The sequence below is a fragment of the Drosophila obscura genome, unplaced genomic scaffold (assembly GCF_018151105.1).
Source record: "Drosophila obscura isolate BZ-5 IFL unplaced genomic scaffold, ASM1815110v1 contig_150, whole genome shotgun sequence".
Taxonomy (NCBI): domain Eukaryota; kingdom Metazoa; phylum Arthropoda; class Insecta; order Diptera; family Drosophilidae; genus Drosophila; species Drosophila obscura.
In genome coordinates this window covers 5099655-5121590 of record NW_024542736.1, presented here as the reverse complement: position 1 = coordinate 5121590, position 21936 = coordinate 5099655, and the positions used below count along the sequence as shown (strand labels likewise).

The 21936-nt window shown below is 46.2% G+C and overlaps 2 protein-coding genes across 4 annotated transcripts; one reads left to right on the top strand and one right to left on the bottom strand.

Moving 5' to 3' along the window:
• Positions 1-1900: 1900 nt before the first annotated feature.
• LOC111068482 (protein mesh) lies at positions 1901-20943 on the bottom strand. Of its 3 annotated transcripts, XM_022357983.2 has the most exons (16): positions 20853-20943; positions 20168-20685; positions 16323-16558; positions 16068-16255; positions 9444-9621; positions 9237-9374; positions 8455-8623; positions 7792-8386; positions 6610-6732; positions 6241-6399; positions 5434-6178; positions 4941-5359; positions 4679-4866; positions 4210-4449; positions 4090-4140; positions 3057-4020 (listed from the first exon to the last, which is right to left on the bottom strand). In XM_022357983.2, the coding sequence occupies exons 2-16, from the start codon at positions 20628-20630 to the stop codon at positions 3515-3517; spliced, it is 4398 nt and encodes a 1465-aa protein (XP_022213675.2). In that variant the 5' UTR covers positions 20631-20685; positions 20853-20943; the 3' UTR covers positions 3057-3514. The 3 variants fall into 3 exon arrangements, with proteins under 3 accessions (XP_022213682.2, XP_022213675.2, XP_022213667.2); XM_022357975.2 differs by having other exon boundaries at positions 4090-4449; XM_022357990.2 differs by lacking the exons at positions 3057-4020; positions 4090-4140; positions 4210-4449 and adding an exon at positions 1901-2185.
• Positions 18260-19195, top strand: LOC111068504 (protein bottleneck). The gene has a single exon (XM_022358003.2). It carries the CDS (start codon positions 18260-18262, stop codon positions 19193-19195), a length of 936 nt encoding a protein of 311 aa, XP_022213695.2.
• Positions 20944-21936: the final 993 nt, after the last annotated feature.

The following is a 21936-nucleotide window of genomic DNA, read 5'->3' as shown; positions in this document are numbered from 1 at the left end:
ATCGGGCCCTTCATCCACCTACCCTAAAACGCAGTTGGCATAACAAACAAGAACCCAACGAGAAGTTTCCGCTCTTCTATTCTGTTCTGTTCTGTTCTCTTTCCACATGGCCAAAGTCCCACTTTTGACATTGACACTGTTACTGGCTGTGGCTCTCTCTCTCTCTGGCTACGAGTCTGTGGCTGGGTCTAGAGGGGCCCGGCTTTGCGGCGTAATTGGGCGTGAAGGGTTAAATTGAATTGCGTGCTCACGGGAGCCAAACGGTTAAACAAACAAACATGGCACTGATTTGGCTCCTCCGCAACGGCATTCATTGGGAGGGCCGTGCATGACCGACACAAGAGTCTGTATATTTCCATATTTGTTTTTAGCTGCCATTAAATCTAAACCTCTAAATTGTTTTCTCGTTTCAGCTAGAGATAATGGTCCTGTAAAAATGTTAAAACTATCTCCGTGTCCGTACGTGTGTGATCCTTGTAGTTGTTTAAAAAAGCGATATTTGTTAACATGTATTTATTATGATTCTACTTTTGTGATGGTTTCTTAGGCTGAACTTTTTTGTGTGTAAAGATAAAATACAATACTCCTACTCCTACTCGAACTGTATACAAATCTGCGAGCGGAAACCCATGTAAGGCGGAATATTCTAACTAAAACCACTCTCAACTTTTGGGACAACCCTAATTAAGCCGTAAACGTAAATTAGCATAACCAAAAGGCACCAAAAGAAGAAACCAAAGAAAACAAATGATATATAATATACAAATATATATACTGCATAGATATAGATGTATGTACTTTGGGTTCGTCAACTTCTACATATACAGGGCTATCGACCAGCATATTGTTAGCAAAACAAAACAAAACTCAAACTGCACCAAGAGAAAAGTAAACTCCACACAAAACTGTACAACAAAACAAAGCAAAACAAAACAAAACAAAGAAACAGAAACCAAAACCAAAAGCAAATATTTATATGTTCTATCAAGAAAATAGATACTTTCGAGTATATAGGCTAAGCAGTACTAACTCCAGAAGTTCGTTTAAGTTTCCATTGATCTATCGGTAATGTTATGAAGATGACAAGTCTCTACTTTACTGTAACTGAAAAATAGCTTTATAGTTCTTAAGCCATCACACCGAAAGTCTCCCCCTCTCTCTACCCCTCTTACACACTATATCTAAAATCATTGACTAATTAAGGGGAAATCTGTTAATAACCATATACAGTATATGTATCTAGTTATATATAATATATAGCAATATCAATGTGCACAAAAATACTACGATATCCAACTGTTCAGCTGAATGTTCGTTCTTCTAAGCTTAATGATTGATTGTAGGATTGTTTTTTGGGTGGGTGTGGCATAGTTAAATTTAAGTTAATTACTGTACAAAAGGCTAAGAAGTGTTAAGTGCTAAAACTAACTATAACCCTCCCTCACCCACTCTTTATCTGCTCACCCTCTCTCTATCACTCTCTCTGTGTCTTCATCTAAAGTAAATGTTAAATATTTATGTTAAAGAAAATAATATATGTAACAGAAATAAATAAAAATATCTCATTGAACCCTGAAATACTGATCAAATTATTACCATTGGAATATTATACGTGGGCCCGAATCGAGAACATCTATATTTTCATTATTTTAAGTCTTTATTATTCGTCGATCGCTTAGTCTTGGCGCTCTCTCTTTCTGTTACTTGCTCTGTTAACTCTACAGACTCTGTTACTCTCTTCAGCTTCCCATCAATAAATAAAAATCAAAATCTTATGTTTTGTTTTTATTATTTTCTTATTTTTTTTTTGTATTTTTTCTGTATATTTTTTTGTGATTAATAAATATCATGTTGATGCATGTGTTTTTTTTTAATGAAATTCTGTAATTACATTTGAGGGGTGTAGAAAGATTTTGTTGATTTTGTATGATTCGTGATTCCTCATTCTGCCCACGATCGCACGTACTCGAAGCTCATCAATGTGCTAATCAAATTACATGTTGTTTCGCTTGTTGCCACCTTGGCGTTGGGAGCAGGGCTTGCCGTGCCTCGGCCTCCTCTTGGGCAATTTTCTCGCGTATCCAATAATTCGCACCGCAAACCAGGAGCAGCAATGCGGGGATGAGAATCAGCAGCATCATGCCCAACGAAATGCTTGCCACACGTGCCGCTTGCTCCTCGTGGCCTGCAAAAAGGGGGGTGTGCACCCCAGATGAATGTTGGTTGGGAGTGGGATTTGAGTGAGGTAATTCATAAATTAAGCGCAAGCATCCGCCCATTCTTCACCACATCTGCAGGGGCATCAAACTAGTTGCCTACTTTAGAGCTGGGCCTTGAGCTCCTCTGCTATTGTATTCTATTCCCTCATACAGACTGTATATCAGGACACTCGTACGAGCAGGGACACACACAGACACACACACCAACGGACAGACAACTTGTCCATCAATTTGCTCAAGATTGATTGACATTGGCGTAATGCACACAATACATTTACTGCTCTCCTGTTCTCCTACTGCCTGGAGGTTGGAGGCGTAGGTGGTGTGTCTGGGCGTAGCACCAATGCCAGAAGAAATAGCAGCGCCAGCGAACAAAAAGAAAACTCAAGTGACAGTTGGCTGAAGATTAATGTCTTTGGCTTTGGCCTTATTGCTTCGTTATAAATTTCATGTAATTTTCGTTTGCATTGCCAGTGCACTGGTCAACAAAAAAAAAAGCGAAAGATTTCTTACGATTTGGATAGAAAAACGAAGAGAACGATGGCCCTGAATACTCGGATATTTTTAAACTGAAGAATTGGTAAACACTCTTCCTGGAACTGCTTGATTTAGTTCAGAGGGAATAGCAATTACATTTTTTCCCAATTTTCAATTAGGAGTTCTGCTGACCTATTGTCAATTATTATTACAGAAAATTGACAGTTACTTGGCTGGGACCGGGATTCAATTAAGCAGACAAACAAAGCGAAACCCTGCAAAGTGTCAACTTTCATGTAACAATTGGCATTATCCGCTCAGCCCTGCAAGAGACGTGTGTAAACATTATTGTACAATATATTTAACTATAAACAAGTTTTAGTTTTATTTACGTATATAAATTGATGAACTCTACAATGGCCTTTAGGCCTGTTTGTTTTACCTGGGCCGAACACACAAATGAATTTCGTAATTTCCATGCGCTTAATGTACAAAGGATTGGCCGGATTTGGGTTTGGTTTTTGGGGGGGATTTTGGATTTTGGGTTTTTGGGCTATTATCATGCACACGTTGCTGTTTGCTTAAATGTATGGATGGCATTGGTCATGGCCGTGGGTAAACTGCAGATACAACAAATAAAAATACTGTGGAACTGTGGATTACCCATAGATAAATCATGGCGACAGGTGGGACAGCTGGGACGGGGGCAAAGTTAAAAAAATGTACTTAAAATTAGATTATTATTTTGGCTCGAAAGATTTGAACTTTGCAGCTTTGCAGGGAATGGCGAATCGAAGACGATCCAAATGGGAATGAGTTTAGACCTCCGTGGACTTCTGGACCGATGGCGTGGGCGATGTGGCCAATGGCGGGGATGGCAGACCACTGTCTTGCGTCAGCTGCTGGCCGCCCGGAAGAGTCGGCGCTGCCCTCAGCTGGGTGGCATTCGCAGGGACTGGCACACCCGAGGGCGGCCTGTAGTACTGCGTGTTGCTGGGCAGGACTGGGACGCCGCCAAAGCGGTTCTGGGCCGCCGACTGCGGTGTGTAGTTGATGGAGCTGGCGGCGCTGGTGCGGCTATCGAGGCCACTGAAGGTGGGGCTGTACTGCTGCTGGTGCAGGCGGTCGGCCTCCTCCGGCGACAGGGGCTGGTGGTAGCCGGCGGGGTGTATGGTGCCCGTGTGCACATCGGCCTCGTCAAAGTCATCGTCGTCCTCGTGGTGATCGGGGTGTTCATCGACGGGCGAGCCATCGCCTCCGTGCTTGTCCAGGTCGGTGCCAGAGGCGCGCAGGGAGCGGCGGCCGGTCTGCTTCGGCTTCTCACCTGTTACGTGAGGGTTATTAATGTAGGAAATGTCCGTGGCTAACTTTGTGCTAGTTCTATTATCACTACCTTCCGATGAGGTCACATCCTCGTCGTTCTCATCCAGATCCCATTTCTTTGCTGGAAAATCAATTTGCGGTTTGCCCGGTAATGGTTCGTTCGTGCGATATACTTTATCGTAGGACCTACTTTTCTTGAGGGTGCTCGCATCGGTATCGCTGTCATCGTCATAGTTCAGCGTACGCAAGTTGCGAGCGGAGCTGGCACGCGACCTGGGCAGCATCGGCATCTGCCACTGCGGGTCCTCCTTCAGCTGCTTCTGGCGGTAGCGGTACACGCCGCACACGATGCACAGCATCAGCGGGAAGATCACGAGGAAGATAATGCCAATTGCAATGAAAGCGACGCGACGCGTGTAATACACCTCACCTGTGCGAGAGCAACAAGGTCAAAGGTTGGTCAGAGACAAGCCAAATATAGGTGGGTTAAGGGCTGCCAGGATGATTTTCATGTTCTGGCGCGTATACAAAGTATTCTCTTAAGTAATCTCTTATATATATTCTATTACTATTCTGACTCATACGCACCAGAATGATAAAAACTATCCTGATGGCACACTCTTATAGGGTGATTCTGGGGGGGGGGGGAGGGTACTTACGTAGACACTCGGTGTAGCCGTATTCGGGTACGTTCCACAGGCCGTTGGACTGGCACTCGCGTCGCTGATCGCCCACCAGAATGAAGCCCTCGTTGCACTCGAACGACACCTTGGCGCCAGGCATGAAATCAAAGCTGAGCTTGCGACCAAAGCGAGGAGTCTGCAGCACACCACAGGACACCACGGGTCTGTGAATCGGAATCGTGTTCATTAGTTTCCGGTTGGAATCGTTTCGTTTCGTTAGGTTTTGTTGTGCACTCACTTGGAATTCTCCGCCTGCATATTCACGATACTGTCGTAGTAGTTCTTGGTAAAGTGCGCCAGATCTCGATTCAGGGTCATGGCGTAGTCATACTGGCACTGATAGCACTCGCCGCACAGCTCCTCGGCGCGCTCCAGGTCATAGGTGCGATTGGCGGGCAGGAAGTCGGCGGGATCCACGACAAAGTTGGGCTGGAAGGTGGCGTTGGCATAGTAGCTGGACATGCGGCCGAATTCGCGGGTGAACAGAGCGGCGCCCACACCAGGCACCTCCCGATCCGTGAGCATCCACTTGAGGCCGAAGTTCGTGTGGATGCTGCGCAAATCGTTGAGATTGAGCGAGGCCACCTGTCCGTTGGGCAGCATGAAGTCGTCCAAGCGATTGAAGCTCCAATTGCCAAACAGTCCAGCAGTTTTGTTCTGCAAATCAAACCAAAGCAGAGCAATCAGACGGCTGTGTACAGCCAGGCTTTGGCTTCAAGCCCTAAACTTACTATAAACTTCCATGGGAGGAAGACGCGACCCGTCATGAAGCCCTCGTTCTCGACCACCTCGACGCCGATGCCGGCATCGAACTGCACCACCACCTGGGACTGATTGAGCAGGTAGGTGGGCGTGTACACGGAGACGCCATCAAAGTGCTGGAACTTCAAGCTCTCGCGATCGAAGTACACCTTGCGACCATCGGCGAGGACATCCAGGCGATAGCGCCAGCGGGCGTGCAGTGGACGCAAGCGCACCTCAATCGTTGTGGTGGTATTGCCCCTCATGGCCACCGCCGTGAGCTGTGTGGCCTGCACCTTGCCGTAGTAGTTGTCCGGCAGCTGCTGGAAGCGGCCCTGCACCTCGAACCGATTGCTCTCGTCGGTGCTGCGGGCCAGCACGAACTCGCCCAGCCCGTTGAAGGTGTAGGCACTGCCGTCGAAGGTCACGAAGTGGGGATCGCCAAAGACGCCAGCAATGCCGGGGGCCTGATAGGCCACACAGTCCTGCGAAGGACGGCGCTCGAAGCGGTAGGTCTCGCAGCCGACGGCCTGCTCCTCCTGCCAGAAGCAGCAGGAGTAGAAGGGACGCATGTCGTGGAACCACATGGAGAGCGATGGCACCTTGCTGGCCTCGTTCCACGGCATCTTGCCCAGATTGTGGACGCGGCGTGGCCGCGAGCCCCACATTTGATCGTACGTGAGCATAAGGAAGCCATACCGGTCATAGCAGCACTGCTGTTCCGCTCCTTGGGCGCTGCAGCAGAGCAGAAGAGAGAGATGAGCCAGCGAGCAGAGAGCGAGAGTCCTTCTACTTACACTGGTGTGCCACTGACCACACAGTGGATGGCTCCGCGGTGGCGCAGACAGCTGGGATTCGAGTCCTTGTCGCACTCACGGTCCGGCCGGAAGCGACCCTTGTCGAGCACCGCCTGGTCCAGGGTGCAGGGGCACAGTGGCAGATCCGCCGCAAAGTTCCTGCAGCGAAATGCAATATTTTCAATGTGAAATGTGAAAAATGAAATGGAAACCCGCGAAACAGAGAGAGAGACGGCACTCGCTGGCTCTAATTAGAGCGGCTCCCATTTCCAATTTGGCATTCGGCTGCCCCATTAATTAGCTGGCAAATGCAAATGCATTCTCCGGCTCCTAGAGGGATATGGTGTATCCATATAGTACATTTCTTACCTGAGGAATCGGTCGGCGCGTATCCAATTATCGCAGAGAGCTCGGGGCCAGCGCAGACCGTGCTGGCGCTCCCACTGCGGGGCCATGTACCAGCCGAGGGGAATGGGCCGGGACCAGAGGATGCTGTGGGGAAGAATGGGGAATTCATTGTAAAATTCTATTCAAAAAGTTTCTTTCGTAGTTGCATTAATAATAAGGCACGTGGGTACCGCCCGCACAAACTTTGACATTAGCCAAAGTGCAGCCGAATGCAGCTGGGGATGGCATTTAATGAACAGCCCACGCCCTGTCTCAACGTATCAGTGTCTCAGTGTCGCATGTCGCTGACATGGAACACGATACAACCATTAACATTCATTCAGCATTCATCCCACGCCTGACACATTTGCCGCCCGCCTACGGCTGCGATGGCTGCGATGGCTGCCATGGAGATATTTTTCATTAAGTTTTCACAATTACTTGGCCATCATGGCGGGCCATCAAATGTAAATTAAATGTTGTAACAATGCAAACAATTTATTTGGCCCGAAACCCCTTTGGACCTCCGCCGTCTAAACGACACCCAGAGGTGCCGTAAACCAAAAAAACGAAATGGTTTTATATTACGCCATCAGGGGCGAAGCAGGCCTGCGTGTTTTGGCCATTTTCTTGATGGTCAATAAGGCCAAAAAAATATGAAGGTACAAGTTCCGGCTGGAAGGCAGATTCGGAGCATCTCTATTGAGATACTCGAATATTTTATGGCCCAGCAGCAGCATCAGCTATGAGATATTTTCCGTTTAAGTGCGAAATAATTGCAGGACGTGAAAAACGGGGGTCGGGGAGGGAAAGGCTTAAGCCAAATGCAAACGAGGCAGGCATTACGATTGCGATTACCATTAAAAACACATTTCAAATATTGATTAGCTCCGAGAGAAGGTCCTGCGATTACAGGCTGTCATAATAAGCAATGTTCGGGCAAGCCAGAGCAAATTGATTGGAGTCCCAGTCGCAATAAGGGAACGAGAACGGGGCTGAGACTTGAGGATAAAGTGCACTTGTCGCTCATAGAGATTGGCCTGGCAAATTGAATAAAAACATGAGCAGAGGACACAACCGAGAACTAATTAATACAGTGGACACACAGATGGCGTGTCTCCGGGGAGGAGGAGGAGGAGGAGCAGCTGCCTGCCATTTACTTACGGACTGAGGGCCAGACCGGAGTACTGCTCGGGCTGTGTCAGATTGATTTGCAGGAAGCCAAACTGCATGTCCCGGTTCTTGTTGTTGCGATTGATGTAGTTGGAGGGCGTGATCACATAGCTACCCGTGTTCGAGTAGCTGGCCTCGATCACATCGATGTACTCCAGCTGGGGCTCGATCTTGGTCTCGCGGTAGCCCCACAGGGAGATCATAACGTTGGCATTGGCGTTGGAGGTCAAATTGAAGGAGTTCCAGGTGATGCGGATCTCGTTGGGGTTCTTCTTGTGCACATCATCGGTGGCAAAGAAGATCTTCTCGGTGGCGGCGGCAGGCGTCTCCACAAAGTACTTGCCACGCCACTTGAAACGCTGCGTGCCCACCGATATCTGGAAGCGGATGTAGCCCTCGGCCTTGAGGTACGGCTGGACACAGATCACCCGATTGCGATCCACGTAGGTGCCCAGCACGGACTCCGTGTCGAAGTGGCAGGTCACACGGATGAGTGGGTCAAAGCAGGGTCCTGTGATATTCACCACCTGCCCGCCCAGCATGTTGCCCGACTCGGGGGCAAATGTCAGTGGCAGCAAAGCAGCATCTACATAAAAGAGAGTCAGTCAATCAGTCAATCAATCAATCAATGGAAACTCAGGCAATCATACGCACCTATATCCTTGTTGCAAGAGCCTATGAGAATCTGCTCGTCCACGCGGAAAATGTGACGGCCAGGGAAGCCGTTGGCCCAGCCCCGATTGGCCAGGTCGCGTATCACCATGTTCTGGCTGTAGGGCTTGTACTCGTAGGCCTGGGTGCCGTTGCCAGCATTGAAGCCGACCTGAAAATACGGGGGCAAAAGTTCACATGTCAGTGGGGTTATGCGGGATGCAGGACATGGATATGTACATGGTACAAGTGTGTGGCATTGCCATAGCCATTGCCATTGCCATTGCCATTGCCATTGCAATTAAATCCCTGCATGCAGATATCCTTCCACATTTAATTAACTGTTCACAAAGTTTGCAATTATGTTCCGGGGGCTTAGACAAAGTTTAAATTGTGCGTTTAATTACGAACAAGTGGCTGCCAACTGAAGAGGGCTCCACCCGGCAATGAATGCAGATAAATGCACAAAGTACATTTGAGGGTAATAATATATAAGAACTGTAACGAGTGCTCTTGTAGATTTTTGGAGACTATTGAAACTAGCTAATATTGCATGGATCGATAAATTTATTAGCAGGAATATTATCAATGCCCCGACTGGATTACTCCTCCTATATCTACAGCTCTAACCACCCACGAATGTTCTTTCTTTGATTGCTCAGCACATTAACAAAGCAAACATGAAAAGGTACGAAGAGAAAGGTAAACTAAAAGTAACAAGCTGCAAACTCTCAGTTTAATTGGAATTAATTCTAAGTGAAAGTGAAATCAAAAGAGCAACTTACATAGGCGGGTGTGCCGCCCTCGCCCTTGGTGGTATCTCCGCCAGCCTCTGTGTGCGAAAGCCAGTTGAGAACGCCATAGTTCCAGATAATATAAGTGTAGACCTCATCAGTTGCCAGTACCATTTGGAAGGTGTTTGTCTGCGAAGGGAGCGAACACATCCATTGATAAATACTCTAAAAATATTACAGTGCAAGAAGAGCACTCACCGTAAAGAGAGAGTTATCAATGCCGCCGGCAAAGGAGACATTCTTCCAGGTGGAGATCACCACATGCTTGGGCACAAAGGTGTCTGCTCCGACGACACCCTGTCGGATGTCCCACATGGTGCGCTCACGTACCTCCACGCCGAAGCGGTCTGTGCGGCCCATCAGATCACGTTCCACGCTGAAAAAAAGAGGGTGGTTGGTGGAAGTTAGTAGAGTTTCGGCAATACAGTAGACTCATGTGTGTGAATCGAAATCAAATCAGGGCGAGAGTAGAGTGGAGCAGGAGGTACTCTGCTCGTATGGGTATGCAAAATATGCCTTGTTTGCGGCGCGGCGTCTGCAGGAAGATAAATGGATTCGATGTTTGGCATATAAATCAGGAGGCCCAGGCCCAGACCCAGACCCAGACGATACTGATTTCCTCTGCCTTATTTCTTCCTTGATTCCCGCTTTCCACATATTTTCATAAACATTTTATTTATTTTACGCTCTTGTGAGCACTTTCAAGTGTTTTTCGACTGGGGTGTGGATGGGGCTGTCAGCCGTATCGACGTCCGACACATTGGCGACGCCGACGCGGCAACGTGGCGTATGATTTATATGCTTTAATTATTCATTACCCAGCAGCACCACTTCTTCTCTTTGCTGTCTGTTCTGTTCTGTTCATTTCCATCTGCGTCATAAATTGTTTTAAGCCAGTTTAGTGAAATTACAGACGAGCTCATGCAAAATGCTTAGGACAAAGCCATTTCAAACCCGGGCAGGCAGTCATTGGAGCAGACAAATAAATCTTAAGCCGATTTGCCGGGGATTTTTATTACATTGGTGCAGCTCGGGATGCGGGATGCCTTTTATGCGGCTCCCGGCACTACTTAAACGAGTTTTCATTGCCGGACAATTGCATTGGAATTGCTCTGCTCCGACCACCACACTGAGGTGGACAATTGGGGATTGCCGGAGCAATCGCCTCGTGGGCGACATAAGAGGCTTATCAAATGAAGCGTTCGGCTCAATACAAATACGAGTATGTATAGTATGTATGGTATATGTCCAGTTGTCCGACAAATCGAACGCAAATTGAACCATCCGTTAGACAGTCATACAGACAAACAGACGGACAGACGAAGAAAGAGCAAATCGTTTTCCTAATGGAATTTAAAATTGGATTATGGTTATAAATTTTTGAAAGTGTTTAATGGAATTTTTAATTATAATAATTGGAAGAAAATTTATATTTGGGAATAGAAAATGACACTTAAAGAAAAATAAACAAAAAACTTGCATGCCATTGAGAAAGAAACTTTAAAAGTAAGACATGATTTAGGTAGTTTCAAATTTCATTTAATTTTTTCCCTAATATACACATTTTACAATTTAAGTTTTGTTTGCTTTCTTGCGGTTTAAAGTAACCTTTTTCTGATCCGTGTCTCCGTTTATTTCGATAATAAAACCCAAACTAATTCTCAGTCAAAGCACAAGGACATGCATTTAGGGTATTTTTCATGGGAAAACAATTGAAATTGAAAAACTCGTTATGCCCCAGCATTTCTGTGTGTGTGTGTGTGTGGTTCTGTGGCAAACAGAGATGAATGTGCGGCCTTTTCTATTTGCATTTGCCCGGTAACATTTTATTGATTTTGCCACAGCGTTTGTTGGACAGAAATGGAATCAAATAAGAGTTCACTCGCTCAGATGCGAGAGCAAACAAATATGAAAATTACGGAGAGAGAAAGAGACGGAGGATTACTTAGCCCCCAGCTCCCTTTGATCTGGGCATTGCCACTTACCACTACTCCCACTTATTTATTAACACTTCAGCCGCCTGCCAATTCTGTAATAAAAACTCATTATGCAGCCATTATGATACATACACATATCAGCTGTAAGCATGTACATTCATGTGTGCTGTTCAATATTTGAGTTCGCATAAATTAAAAAGTGGCAGCAGATGGCAGTGGAAACAAATTACACAATTACGCTCTCCTTACTCGCTGGTACACACAAAAACCAAGCAAAAGGAAGGGCTTGGAGGGCTGGAAGGCTGGGAAACAGAAGCTTTGAATACCCTTGCATAGTCAGTCTTTCTATAAAGGCTTGATTTTCGATCATTCATACTTGATAACTTAATGATCCGATCTACTAATCTTTCAGTCTGTCCCTCTGACGATCACGATCTGACGACGAAAGATTGGGACTGAAAGTACAATCTCTAGACTCTTTCGCATTTTTCCCTGCAAGGAAAACCCTCCAAAAAACAAAAAAAAAAACATGGAAACGTGTAAAAACCGAAACAGAAGAAGAGCCCCGAGGAGGAGATAACCAGACACACACACACACTCACGAAGAGGCACACAGATACTTGCATAGTTTATCATTTGTTTGCCGCACTCCTCACCCCGCTCAACTTTAAATGTCTGCAATTGACATTCAAGCTAAAAAAAAAAAAAAACCAAAAGGAGGAGGAAAATTGTCACTCAGCCTAGAAAATGCGCGCGCAGCAGCCAAAAACAGCCGCAGACTCGGCAACTTTTTCCGTGTAAGTAAGCCAAAAAGCCGTACACACACACACACACATACATATGCATGCACACTCAGCCTCAAACACAGACTCACACACACTCGCAGCCAAATACAGACATAGAAAGAGTCGCAAAAAAAAAAAAAGCAATAGAAAGTCAGAGGCTCTTCTCGTATATAACGAAAGTCGAGCTGTGCTCCGTGTCTCAGTTTCGACCCACACTCTACCACCTCTGCGGAACCTCATTCAGCAACCCTTCAACACCCCTCTCTATTGCTCCTCCATCCACCCCTTCATCCAGGCAGTTCTTGAACTACGCCATTATGTACTTTATTGCACACATTCGGGCGCTGCCACAGTTTTGTCTGCATTTGTAGGTTAAAATGCCTTTTCGCAGTTATGCAGGGAATCAGTCGTCGTTTTTGCAGCTCCCCCGTCATCCTCTTCCCCAACCACAGCCCCAACAACCCAACATCTACATCCACGTTTACGTCTTGGTCTTGGTCTTGTGCCGTGTGGCCCAATTCCATCTCAGGGCTGGGGTGTAAATGAAAGTGAAACAATGGCCGTACTTAAAGAAAATGGCGAAAATTGCATGTAAGCTGCAGGAGGAGCCGGAGCCGCCGAGAAGTAAATGCAAACAGAGACTTGCAAATGGCCGTGCCAAGGACGCGGTAAAGGCGGTAGCGGAGACTGGGGAAATTCTTATTATGATTGGCAAAAGGGAATAATGAAGCGGCATTATTATTGTGGCCTGGTTAGCAAACGAAAAACCTTCGGCTGACAGCGGCTGAGTAAAGTTTTGGATGGAACTAAAAATGGCAAATATTTGCATGGCCTAGACTCTCAATTAAGAGGATATCGGTGGTAGGTATCCAGTGTCTAATTATTCCATAAAATCGAGAATAAGGTCAGGGTAATCCGCGCTTCATCCTGCCAGTGTACCAACTACCTTTCAGTTACTTATTAACGTTTACTTTGAAAAGCTTTTGAGTGCATACAAATGCGAAATTTCCCCTTTAGCTGTAAATATGCCTTGCCCGTTGTTTGACTGCTTTTATTTGCCATTTAACTGGCGAAAATGTTTTAATTGTGGCACGCCTGGCCGGCAATTACGATGCTGCTTGCTGCATGCTGTTTGCTGTTCCTGTTGCTGTTGCTGGTGTTGCTGCCTGCCCCTTTTCTACACAACAATTAAAAACTCAAACGCCCCGGCAGCGTGCCGCAGATTCGCACCCAACCAAACACACTTATCCGGCCACACACTGAAACACTTTGAAGCGTTTAAAACAAAGCAAAACTTTAACCGACGACACCCCGGCTCGGCATTAAGTTTTTATATTCCCTTAGTCTGATTTATATATGGATGTGTCTGTGTCTGTGTCTGTGTCTGTGTGTGTGTGTGTGTGTTTGGGTGTGTAATTACACGTGAGCTCATAATGAATTTAATGCTTAAGCGACCAGCGTGGCGTATGCGCAATGCCCGTGCACTTTCAGCTAATCCAACGCTGAGCGCTAAGTGCAAGCGTATAATCAAATTGATGTCGAATGAGAGAGGAAGGTTAGCGGGGCGAACCGAAGCATTAGATACCCTTTATGAGGTATTCTAAATGGTATTAATAACCAAAAGAATGACTATGGATATATAGACTTTTCCTTTGATGGCAGCGAGTAGTTTACACCAAGCGGTAACAGTACTCAGTGCTAATTACTAAGTGGCGGTGATTCTCTGTCAGGAAGTGGGGAGAGAGTGCCAAGTCAAGAGAGGGTCTGAAGAGGGTGTATGGATGAGGGGTAAGGGTATTTTGCAGCAATTTTACATTGCTCGCATTTCGCTTTGGCCTGAATTTCCCCTTCAATACCACCATAGCTTCTGCTGCTTTATCTTCTGCTCCATGCAAAGTTATTTAAATTAAATTCCAGTCACAGCTTCAGTCTCTGGCACCCTGCTACCCCTGATACACCCTCACCCTCACACACACACACACACGTACACATCAAAGTTTGGCTGAACATTTCCCTTCGGTTTCCTTCGTTTTTTGCACCCACTCATCCCCATTCCCCGTCCCCGTCCCCATCCCACCAAAGACAATTAAATGTCAGAGAATGACCGTGACTCTGTTCGGCTTTTTTGTTCCTCGACGCTGCCGCTCTGCCAATGGGAGAGTTATGCGGGACAAGTTTGACATATTGTCGGAGTGGGTTGAAAACTATAAAAATGCATTGGATTGCACTCGCAGTACGCTGTCGTTGTTCCGCTTCTTGCTGTGTGAACTTCCTGTGTTTTGCAGGCGCTTCGGAGGATGTTAATTGCTCTGGCGTGGCAATTTGTCAAGCAGCGTTGCAAAGTGTTGACAACAATTCGCTCAAAGGAGCACGGGGAAATGAAAAGACAAACAGAGGGTAGAGGAGAAAAGTGAAAAGGAAAACAATATGTACATTGATGGTAGGAGTCTCACGTGGATCAACGAGATGTGTAACCCCGAGACCCTTAAAGACAGCCAGAAAATGGCTGGGCATTGTTGAACATTTTTCCAACATTTCCATCACAATAATCCTTCCCCTAAAACCATGTATTATTCATACATTTGGCTCTCTCTTTCGAATGGCTAAAGTCACGTTCATCATATTTTTGATAGTGCCACAAAAAGTTGCCTACTCTTTTGGGGTCATCTCTGGTCCAGTTCGCTTCCGGTTTTGCTAGTATTGTAGCTCCTCCCTGCTATCATGCTATCAGCACATGCATGCGTCGCTCAACAACTGACTTGTCACTCTCTGTCACTCCGCCGTAATTTATGCCCTCTTCTCTGTTCGTTTTTTATGCCTTCCTGTGCGGGGGTAGGGAATGATATTCCCTTCCTTTAGGAGGATATGAAATTTAAGCTGCTTGAAACAATGTTGGAACCATAATTTATGCCCCAAATACCACGATCTACTGTTGGAAAAGAAACCGTATAGAAATGGAAATCCAAGAGGGAATTTGGTGGCTAATTAATGCATTTTTGAGTGGTGGCCCTCGCATCTTCTTTTACGAGGGGATTACAGAATTTGAAAAGGTTTTTCTGCTGCTGTAAACTCATATAAATAGCCAACAAACAAATAACTTTCAGCTCCCACTGGCATTCATTTGCATAATTAGCCACCGAAATGGCGGGTGGCACAGGAACAAAAAAAAAAAAAACCAAGTCATGTTTGTATAAATTTATGCATTGTCCTCGAAAAGTTCAGGGGTGGAAAAGTGCAGGCCAATGGAATTTAATTATGGCAAAATTAGTGGGCAAATCTACGGTTATATCCGCTTTGTTGGCTTCAAAGATAATGAGATGCTGGTAGCCAAATATTACGAGTACATGAGGGTTGAGCATCCCCACTGCTCCATATAGGATATATCACAGAAAGTGAATGCAACCACAAATGAGGGAACACTGTGGAAGAGGAAATCCACTCACTGATATGGAACAGAACAGAACAAAATAGGTAGAGGCCCCATGGAAATAATAGATAAATGCTGTGGCAATAAATGACAGTAACTAGTGCAAGTACTCGCGCAACAATAACAATCACAAACAATGAATGGAGCAGAGGGAACCAATGGAAACAGTCGAACCGGGAGATACACTACCAAAGTGAACAGAACAGCAGCATATTTGATTCAGCACACTTCAGAGCAGAGTCAAAGTCAACCCCTTGAAAGGGTATCCGCATAAATGCAGACAACACACGCGCACACAATGGGGCCAGCGGAAATGGAGAGCGAGACAAACGCGCAGCATACAATATGTACATGAATGCACATGAATCTACTTCTGTGTGTGCGTATCTGTGTGTGTGCAGCATACAGAAGGCTCTTTGTGGCGACAGACGCACGTAAAAGGAATAACCAACACACACACACGCACACATAGTTCGCTTACATACATATGTATGTATGCGCGTATAAATACTTTCTGTTGGCGTGTGCTCTGGGGTTGGGAATATGGGGCTGAATATGCAAATGCCACTCGCAGCAACAAGGCAAATATAAATATGGTTAGCAAATAAATACGAATGCAAACGAGCATCCGAGACCGGAAGTGCCGGGAAAGCGGAAGATGCATCTGGCTTACCGGAAATAGACGCCGGGCGTGCGCTGGTCAATATCCGAGGGATAGATGCGACCCACACGGCACTTGCTGAAGAAGATGCCAATGAAGGAGGGATCCCGCTTGGTGGGCCAGTCCTTAATGGGGAACACCAGAGGATATGTGAGGTACTCTGGTGGATCGGAGAACTCCAGATAACCATTAAGAGAGAGCTGAAAGTATAAACGATGAGTTTAGATGGAGTTTGAATCGGGTTGAGGGTGTCTGCGGCTGTCTTACCCTGGTGTAATTGAACCTGAAGCCGTAGAATGGCAGCTGGAAGTTCAGATTCTTGTGGAGCTGTGTCATCGAGGCGTGGATATCGAACTGATAGTCGGCACGGCCGCCATACATATCCTTATCGAAGTACCAGTACATGAAGTTGTTCCGCAGCTCCGCGAGACGTGCGGTGGTGATCGTATAGCCTCCGGCTGCCGTTGAGGCACTACCCGGCGGGGCGACGTTATTGTTGGGATCTGCAAAAGAAAATTCACCCGTTAAGTTTGTGAAACATTTGTAGAGCAACCTCTCGCCTATCATTTTAATATCATACATAATCCCAGGAGATTACTTTTTCAATTCCCCAGTATTACTGGGAGGCGAGTACTCTACTACTTTGCTGCAGGAAAAGTGAGGTAAACTTTGCCATCTTCGCTATTCTTTTTTGATTTTCCTGCCTGCTGCTCTCCACTGCTTCCTGCTGCATCTTGTCCCTCTTGCCGTGCCGTGCCGTGCCGTGCTCTTGGCCATTAAAGGTCACAGTTAATATTCATTTCTGCTACTCCTCTGTGGCTCCTCCTTTTCTCTAATTTCTTTTTGCCGCCTGCCTTCTGCCGCTGGCCTTTTAAAGCAATTTAAGCTGATTAAGTGCAAAGCTGACGTTCCCAATGGACCCGGTAGCAGGACCTAAACCAGCACCAGTACCAGCACCACTGGCAGGCTGCTTAAAGCTATTGCTCTTGACGCTAACCAGAAGACTGCAAAATTGCAAGCGAAGTTTCGGCCAAGGGGAGCGCAAGGCAGACGCCTGGCAAAGATTTCAAAATATTTCTGGCATCTCGGATGAAAGCTGAGGTTTTCTCGGTTAACCGTTGAGGGAACTGACAGGCTACAGCACACTTAAACAGAATTCATTTTCGTCGCTTTAAGGTCAGGTTTAAGTTCTGAAAACACGTCCATCAATCAATTACATATCTTTACCTCGCTGTCATGTTCCGCTGGTTGCCCCACTCTTTTGAATGTTAATTGAATATTTCATATTGAATCAGTGTCAATTAATGGATTTTTTCAAAGCAGCTTTACGCTTCAATTATGCGTACTATGGCAGTGGGTAGAACTATTTTGGAACAAGGAAATTTTTAACAAGGGAAATTCTGCATTGATATTATTACCCAAGGTATATTTTATTTATTCCTTCATATCGAATCGTGGTTAAATGGAAAGCAGATTTACGCATCATTTATAATTATATTCATACTCCAATTAATCTCTCTACGACCTTCCCTTCTGTCCAGCTGTCAATTACCGAGTGCCGAGTGAATTATTGGCCATTTAATGCACAGATTGTCGATTGTAATTACACGGCTAACGGACAGTCAACGGACAGTCAACGGACAGTCCACCGTTGAGAATCATAAAAATCCAGACTCTGTCTCTGGCAGATTTTTCTAGATTCTTTTTTGGGTTGTCCTTGGATCTGTGAACATCTGTCGCACAATGCCCGCAGCAGCAGCAGCAGCAGCGGTCTTTTTAATCTATTTATGAATCAATGCCTGCAGCGGGGTACCATAAAGTACGCTAATCCTTTAAGGGTCCGCGGATTAAAAGCGGCAGCCGCTGCCTTCTTTTGGTATACGTGAAAATTGGTGCGCGGAAAACACGTAAAATTCGCGTGTTCGGGTTGCATTTCCACGGAAACTATGTGCCATATTTCTTTTTTATAGATAGATTTATAGATTTCATAGATGGCTTAGGTAGATTCCTGGAATTCTCCAAGTGGCGAGTCAAGCAGGGAAGGATTTTGTAGAGCGACGGCAACCGCATCGTAATGGTGGCTCTCTACCTGCATCTCTGCAAAAGGATATGGCGGGATCAGGTAGGAGCTTTGCTGTCGCTGCTTTTGCTATATAAACCCCGGCATTGCTGTGTCCTGCCACATTCAGTTAGCAAACCTCAACATGAGCATCAGCACTTTCAACTTCCAGTTCTACAACTACAAAATGCCAGCGGCCATGGGCAGCAGCACTTCGCGCTCCTCGTCGTCCTTCATCAGCGAGCTGGAAATGGACATTGATGAGGAAATTTCCTCGCCAGCCGTCACCTCGACGCCCAAGCCGCGCTTCACCACGGAACTGGCCCTCCAGCTGCAGCGCGATTCATCCTCGCCAGCTGCCGCTGCAGGCCCGGCAAAGACCACACTGCCCTGCCTGAGGCCTCAGCTTCACACGGCCCAGAAGCGTTGGTCCATGGAGTTGCGCGAGAAGGTCCTGGAAATGTCCAAGCGCAACAACGGTTCCGATGGGGAGGAGCCACCACAGACCACAGAGCAGAAACAGCTGCAGCTGCAGGAAAAGGCAGAGCAGCCCATCGTGAACGTGGACCCCAATGTGGCCCCGACTGTCACTGACAAAATTAACTTCTTCAACAAGCTGACCAACACCTTCGAGTCCGCACGGAGCTGCGCCACCACTGGCACCGCCAACAGCAACAGCAGCAAGTGCAGCAGCAACAACAACAACAATCGCTTCATTTCGCTGCTGCGCTCCAGTCGGCCACAGGGCATTGCCACCACAAGCTCCTCCAACAACAGCAGCATCAGTGGCATCTCCGTCCTCAGCCAAGTGCCGCCCCCGAAGCCCAAGCGTTTGATGGCCACCGCATCGCCCTGCTCTACATTTGCCATGCCCTCGTCCATGGGAATGGGCGGCAGCCAGCGCAAGTGCTCGCTGCGGCGCAAGCCCTCAATGGACAAGTCGAGGGCCACGATTTCGCGCCAGAACTCGAGCGCCTCGGTGCGGCCCCAGCATCATGCCATCATGGAGGATCTCAGCCTGGTAGTGCCCGTCCGGTTGCGCATCGCCGAGTACGAGCAACGCATCTCAATGAGTGCATAAGAGAGGAGAGGTGTACCGTTGTGACCTATGTCAGAGAGGAGAGGATTGGAGAGGAGAGGAGAGGCGTGTGCAAAATGGTGGTTCCCAAGGATAACCTTAGCTGTAATCTATCCAAATAGTTCAGTAGCTCTAATTTAGTTGTAACTTTCAAAGAACAATAAATCTATGCATTAAATAACTAAAGAGGAACATTTATTTTCTATTAAATTCTATAAAGAAAGGTGAAAGATGGAGACTCAATACAAGTTGTACATGCAAAATATTCTTAAAGTGTTGCATCTCCTGTTGCATGTTCCATAAAACACTCTCAAAGATTAGAACATTCTTTCCTATGAAACATGCGCCATTGTCCTTCCAGCATATCTACCTTTTCTGAGAAAATATTTTGCCTGAATGCAACACCGCCTCAAAGCCCACCTACCACGTAATCACAGTCGAACAAAGAACTCTGACTAACGGTGATGGCATTCCAATACCAAACCAATGCCAATAGCCATTCCGCCCATCCTGAGCGAGTGATAAATAAAGTTCCATTGTAATATGCGACCCGATTGCGATTCCACACACCTGTACTCGCACAGAGCCATAAACTGATTCATGCTTGGGCAAGCGCAAGTATCCTCAGCTTTCCCTCTCTCACTCTCTCTGCATATACATATGTATATACTATATAGATATACTATCTTCCCCCACAACCACGCACTTGTTTTGTTTGCAGAGCCAAAAGGTAGAAGCAGAAAACAAGAAAACCGTTAGCTTTTAATGCCTCAACTCGGGCATTATCTTATCGGAGGGGCGAGAGAGAGAGAGAGAGAGAGACATAGCCACAGATAGGGAGAGCGCAAGTTTACGGCACCTGCCCGAACAAGTTATCGACGAGCAAATATTGGTAACTAAACCAAACTGAGGCCCTCCCGATAAGATAGCCAACAGAACGCGGCGGATGAGTAATGGCTATCAGGGACAACTCACCCCAATTGTAGCCGCTGTTGTCCACGTCGTAGAGCTCTCCCAAATAGTCGGATGGCATAACCAACGCCCCGGACATGGGCTGGGGCTTCAGACCGGCCACGGTCAAGATATCGTCGGTGCCACGGCTGGACAGCACCGGAACCATCCGCTGTCCACCCTGAACAGCTGCCAGGGCAGCCTTTGTGGTGGGAATGGCTGCAGGTGATTTCGGTTTGGGGCTCGGTTTCGCTGCTGGTGTCTCCACCTTTTTTGGCTTGTCTTCTAAGATCTCCACCAATTCCGCATCCTTTTGTGGCACCTTTTTCGCGGCGGCGGCGGCGGCTGCGGCTGCTGCTGCAGGAACCGGCACGGGCACAGCGTTCAGAACCTCATCCTCCAGCTCCGTGGAGATGTTCTCGTTGGCCAGGACATAGGCCATGAAGCCACAGGCCAGCGCACAAACCACAAACAGTTTGAAACGCATTTTCACTTAGTTTTTCGTTCGATTATTCGTTCGTTTTTTTTTGTTTTTCTTCGCACTGGAAAATAGGGAAACAAACACAAAATATTAGGACACTTTTTGGATGGGTTTTCTTGTAGTTTTTCACTGGTTTCTAAGAATTTTCACTTGATGACATCATCAGTATCAGTCAGAGGGCTTATCAGCTCTCTTATCACTTTTGAGCACTTGTCGTTATTCAATTACCAGGCAGAAAAACACGTTCGATCAGGGTCCACGCTCAGCTAAGACTAAAGTTAACTTTACGGAACAGAACCGATCGGGGCGTTGCCAAAACTGGTTCACCTGTCGTCGCTCGATTGTGAAACCCGGAGCCTTATCTTTCTCTCTTTGGGAGTCATATCATATCTTATCAGGGAAACTCACGCACTGATAACGCATTCCTGGTGCTCTTTTGGCCCTAACTTTCGTTTTGGCTAGGGCTTTACCACACTTATACCTATGCATCTCATCCTCTCTGACTCTCTGGGGGGATTGTGCAAGTTTTTGAATTACCAAATTATTTGTTTATTCCCTTCCACTCTCTCTCTCTCTCCGCGCTCTCTCTCTCCCTCTCTCTGTTGACTGTGGCCTCTACTGCCATTTGTGATTCATTTCCATTACAGTTAATCACATTTTTGGTTTGTCATGACGCGGCCATTTTGTGGTCCCTTCCTATAAGACACTTCCCGTTATAATTATAGACAATGACCCATTACTCGCTCGTCAAACGGCATTTCCGCTGCAGCTTAAGTTTTATGAATGGTCTACGGTCTGGATTGATTTCATTAGGCCATGAAAATGTCAGGGTCTTCATTGAGGAAGATCCATAAACGTAAAAAATGTGTCTGGGAGGGATTTGGACAAAAGATAATGAGTTGTAGGGGTAATGGGGAAATTAAAGTGATTGCAAAGCTTTTGTCTCTCTACATTTGTTGAATTCACTGAAATCGGAATAAGGTTAAAAATTTGTTATAGTTTTAGTATACAGATTAGAAAATGTATAAAAACCTTTTGGTCTATAGCCTCTACTCTTATTTATAATTTAAAAAAATAGCTTAGAGAACAACAGCGATATAAATAGCCAACAAAATTGTAACTACTTTTATTGCATGACACATTTTTCATAGTTAGTAAAAGCCCCCTTTTTAGCTCCCACAAAAACTATCAATTAATGGCCGGAACGTAATGCATTATCAGCTTTGGTGACTGATAAGAATAGGTTTCGAAATAGCAGTCACTAACTGTAAAACTAAATTCCATTCTTTTTTACACCACAACTACAGGTGGG

Coding starts and splice junctions, on each gene's coding strand:
- LOC111068504 (XM_022358003.2), top strand. CDS start 18,260: ATGAGCATCAGCACTTTCAACTTCCAGTTCTACAACTACAAAATGCCA.
- LOC111068482 (XM_022357975.2), bottom strand. CDS start 20,630: ATGCGTTTCAAACTGTTTGTGGTTTGTGCGCTGGCCTGTGGCTTCATG. Junction 16,256..16,322: donor TCAGGTTCAATTACACCAGG/GTAAGACAGCCG, acceptor TTATACTTTCAG/CTCTCTCTTAATGGTTATCT. Junction 9,622..16,067: donor ACGCCCGGCGTCTATTTCCG/GTAAGCCAGATG, acceptor TCTTTTTTTCAG/CGTGGAACGTGATCTGATGG.